The sequence below is a fragment of the Hipposideros armiger genome, unplaced genomic scaffold (assembly GCF_001890085.2).
Source record: "Hipposideros armiger isolate ML-2016 unplaced genomic scaffold, ASM189008v1 scaffold_180, whole genome shotgun sequence".
Classification (NCBI taxonomy): domain Eukaryota; kingdom Metazoa; phylum Chordata; class Mammalia; order Chiroptera; family Hipposideridae; genus Hipposideros; species Hipposideros armiger.
The window spans coordinates 423,853-428,161 of record NW_017731530.1 but is presented as its reverse complement, the minus strand read 5'-3'; the positions used below and the strand labels follow the sequence as shown (position 1 = coordinate 428,161).

The 4,309-nt window shown below is 37.0% G+C and overlaps 1 protein-coding gene across 1 annotated transcript in view; it reads right to left on the bottom strand.

Moving 5' to 3' along the window:
- Window positions 1-414: 414 nt before the first annotated feature.
- DOP1A (DOP1 leucine zipper like protein A) overlaps window positions 415-4,309 on the bottom strand; it is a 92,011-nt gene continuing 88,116 nt past the window's right edge. The window contains exons 39-41 of the mRNA XM_019652491.1: window positions 4,000-4,129; window positions 2,841-2,900; window positions 415-1,004 (exon numbers count right to left, since the gene is read on the bottom strand). Of these exons, the coding sequence (XP_019508036.1) occupies window positions 699-1,004; window positions 2,841-2,900; window positions 4,000-4,129 (496 nt within the window). The 3' untranslated portion in view covers window positions 415-698. The remainder of the gene's footprint in view (window positions 1,005-2,840; window positions 2,901-3,999; window positions 4,130-4,309) is intronic.

The window sequence follows — 4,309 nt, the reverse complement described above, 5'->3', positions numbered from 1 at the left end:
CACCTTGGGATGTCTTTTCCATTGCCGTTACCTAACCAGGATGTTGTTTTGCAGTATTCACCATTGATACAAATGGGGAGGGTAGAGAAGACTTTATACAACCAACTTTTCTACAGCAGAGTCTTCAGAATGATTCTTAAATGACTTACCTCATCAGTTACCATCACCTGGAACTCAGAGGTGTGAATATGGAGGCTGTACACCTCTGTAGTGAGGGCGAGATGCTCGTGCTACATGAAAAGGATGCATGGCCCAGGCTTCAGTTATTTACTCCTTTCAGTAAAGGTATGTGGGAGAAAATTAATTATATTACCAAGCCTCTGACAGAGAAGTGACACCATTCTGACACTAGAATATAATAATAGAAAGAAAAATCTCCCCAACCAATCTAAAGTAAATGAAGCCCGAAACCAATAGAAAAAAATGTGCAGTGTGTATTTTGGAGGTTTAAACAACTCAGAACAATAGAACAATGGACTATATATATATCTCTCAGGCGCCATAATCAATATGAGCCAACAATATTTCAACGTGATTCAGACCACATTCAGACATATGCTCTTTTTTTAAATATTTACAAATAATTAAATACAACCTGAAATGTGTTTTGTTACATACAAAAAAAAATTATACAACTCAGAGCAATGTTTGTTTTAAATAATTACATTTACATTTAAACTAATTGGGATCTTCTATGCTCAAGTTTTTATCACTCCTTCCAGAAAATCTTTTTCTACCATCTCTTCTATTCTTTGCCTGGCTTTGCTGGAAAATGGCTTGTTGTTTTCCAGTTTCATGTCCTTGGTAGGGAAGGTGTTGGAGTAGAGGATGGGGCTCCCTGAGTGTCCTGCGCAGCGGCTGGTGACTTTGCTGTTGAAGACCTGGCTGAGCACATTGAAGAACGGCAGAAGCTGCTCAATGCTGCGCACAGTGCAGGTGGTGAGCAGCAAGTGCCCCGGCTCCCAGCCCAGCGTCCTCCCTGAGTTGTCTTCCTCTGGATTTTTCTGCAGAAAACAAAAAGGGAATTGTTATTAACAAACGATGTAGTACACGAGAATACTCAGGGTATAAACAAAAGCAAACACAGCTAAGAAATACAAATGACGACTAAGTCTTCATTCCAGAATTGATTAAAATTCTTGCTTTTAACTGATGCCTTTTGGTGCCAATTATTAAGTGTATATAGAGGGGTCTAACACTGTAGTAACATTTTCTAACTAGAATGCACAAGGAAGCTTAGCAGAATTGATTTTGGATAGGGAGAGTCAAATATTAGAAGTTTATGGTGTGCTTTGCATATACTCAAAAAGCTCCCAGATTTCTGGACTCCCACTATCTAACCAAGGACTAGGTCACAAAACAACTATAGAAGAAGGCTAGGAAGGGATGAAGGGTCTTAAACATTTCACCATTTGTAAATTAGCCAAATGGTTTAAAATTGCCACAAGGTGGTGGCAGGACCCAAAGTAAATAATTACTGTTAGCACAGAGAAAGGAAAGAAACCCTCAGCGGACTCTTTCTTTGTTGTGCTAAACAACGTGGGGAGGAATGCTGGACTTAGAGTCAAAATAACTGGGTAGTTCCTGGTTCTGCCATTTACTTAAACTGTGGAGCATCCTCAGGCAAGACACAGAAAGGTTCCTCACTTATAAAGTGGGGAAATACAATCTATCTTGCAGCAGAGAAGTCAAATGAGAATGTATGTGAAAAGTCTGTCAACTAAATATAAACACAAGTAAAATAATCTGTGTACTAAGTGGCTAGTTTGAAAAGCCAATTAAATTATACACAGTTGTAGACATTAGTCTATCTAGAAAGTTATAAGAACTTAAAATGTTTGAACTTCGGTAGAATTATAGATCTGAAAACACTGAGTAGAGATAATTAAAGCAAACAATAAACTGGATAGAAAAAGGAGAAGTAATCAAGTGGAACTTAAGCAGAATTATAATCTGTCATATTGGTTAACAAATGGAGTTTGCTTTCTAAGATCAAATGTTGAGAAACTTTCATCGTTTACCTAATGTTTTAATATCACTAGTTTCCTACTAGTGAAAAGATGCAAAATCCAGTTTATTTTCTTGTGTGTGCTCACAGATTTGTTTGCTTACTTAAAAATAAAATCCTGAGAAACGAAAGTATATTCAAGTTAAAACAGAAGACTCCAGGAGTAAACAAGAAAAGATCATCCAGTTCTTTATGGCCAGTTTCCCTTACCCCCAAGACATCACTTCGTTAATTTCTTAGCAGTTATTTAACCTCCAATCTAAATTATAGGATATAGGAAACCATCTTCCTTTCTCTTAACTATAACACTGGGTTTAATGACAGTCCTGGGACAGACTTTCACATCACTGACTACCATTAATTGGCTGACTATTCCACCTTTAGTTCCCTAAATCAAACAGCAATTCATTAGTAATTAAAGTGTATACAATATTATCCTGAAGTAAAGTGAATAATATATTTGAACCCTCTACACAGACATTTTCCAATGTAAGAGAACTAAGGTTAACCTTCTGCTTATATTCCTGTCCAGATGTACCTTTAAGAGAGAGGGACTTGTACTAACCTTTTGACCAAGAAAAGTGACTTTAGTGTTCTGCTCTTAATCAGGACTACACCAACTCCCCCATAGTAAATAAAATTTAAAAGTTAAACATGTTTCTATACAAACGTTTTCTCCTTTCACTTCACCAATCTACACTTGAAGAAAGACTTCCTTCCTTTTTACCTCTCTTGTACTTGTTGAAATTCAGACTGGATTTGTGCCTCAATATTTAGTCCGAATGTGGCAACATCTGCTGCCATATCACAAGCATCAAAAAGCCACCCTCACCTGATGCTTGGCCATCTCCAATCCCTCCAAAATCACTGTCTTAAAGTCCTCCTCCTTGTCCTGTGGAAGGAAAGAGGAGAACTCACAGCCTTTGTTCCATGCAGAGTATGCTTGGCCATGAAGACCTTGTTTAAAGTGCTTGGATGGGGAAATGCTTTCTAATCGAAACTTTTCTCATTCTGTGGGACAAGTTTTGGGCAAAAGACTGTCATGTTTATCCCTTAGATAAGAGGAGCCTTATAAAAATGCTCATTACTAATGAGATGCAGGGAGGATGGAAAGTACATGTGCCTGGGGTCATATAATCTCTTTGTTTCTGGATTTGTCATGATTATTTTTTTAAGCCCTGTGATACCAAAGTGAAAGTACCCAAGTCCTATCCTAAACTCTGGACTCAACTTTCATCTTCGTCTCTGTCCTTTTACTTAGCCCATAAAGAAATAATTAAGTTCCTCATATCCTTCAAGTACAATCTCCTTTTGAATCACTCACCTCCATTCCATTTTCTGTAGTTTGTGGAATGTGGTTTGCTGCCTGGGGCCCCAGAAAACTGGAAAATTTCTGAGCACTCAAAGCACATACTGAAAACTAGGACTCAAAGGACAACCTGGATTATCCCCAAATTGTACAATTTATTTTTGAAAGTTTTTAAAAGCAAAAGAAAAAAGATTTGTAACAAAGGCCCATTGATGAGCCTGCCACATTCACTACAGATCCTTGAACAACAGATCTGAATTGCTTGGGCCTATGTATAGACAGATTTTTTTCAATAATACTTTAAATATTACGATTTTCTTAACATTTTCTTTTTGCTAACTTACTTTATTGAGAATAATACATGTAACATACAAAATAATGTGTTAATCAAATATGTTATCACTCAACAGTAGGCTATTAAGTTTTGGAGAGTTAAAAATTATATACAGATTTTCCACTGTGCGGGGGTCAGTGCCCCTAACCCTCGTGCTGTTCAAGGGCCAACTGAACTATTTTTTGGGCAAAGATCTCTTAATTAACCTGATGCATACTGAAATATATAAAGTACATAAGACATTTTATATATATATATATATATATATATATATATATATATATATATATATTACAAATTTTATCTACTAACGCTTAAAAACAAATCTAAAAGAAGAAAATGCAATACCTTTGCCCTTTTTCGAAGAAGTTTTGCTAGTCGTACTACGTAAGGCTTAAATTCTCGTTGATGTATGCCCTGCCTTCTGACTTCCAAACCAGAATCATCTGAGGCTTCCGGAATAAAGGCCCATCGGTACCTATGTATAGGAGCATGACATCCATCCACGTTAGTAAGACTTTATGCCATTTAACCCTCCATTGGGCACAACTGATCTCACAGATTCATTGCACACAAATTTTCAAATATCGAACAGTTAAGTATCGTGACTCATCTCTTCCATATCTTCCCCCTCTACCCTAACCTATCGCCAGTCGTG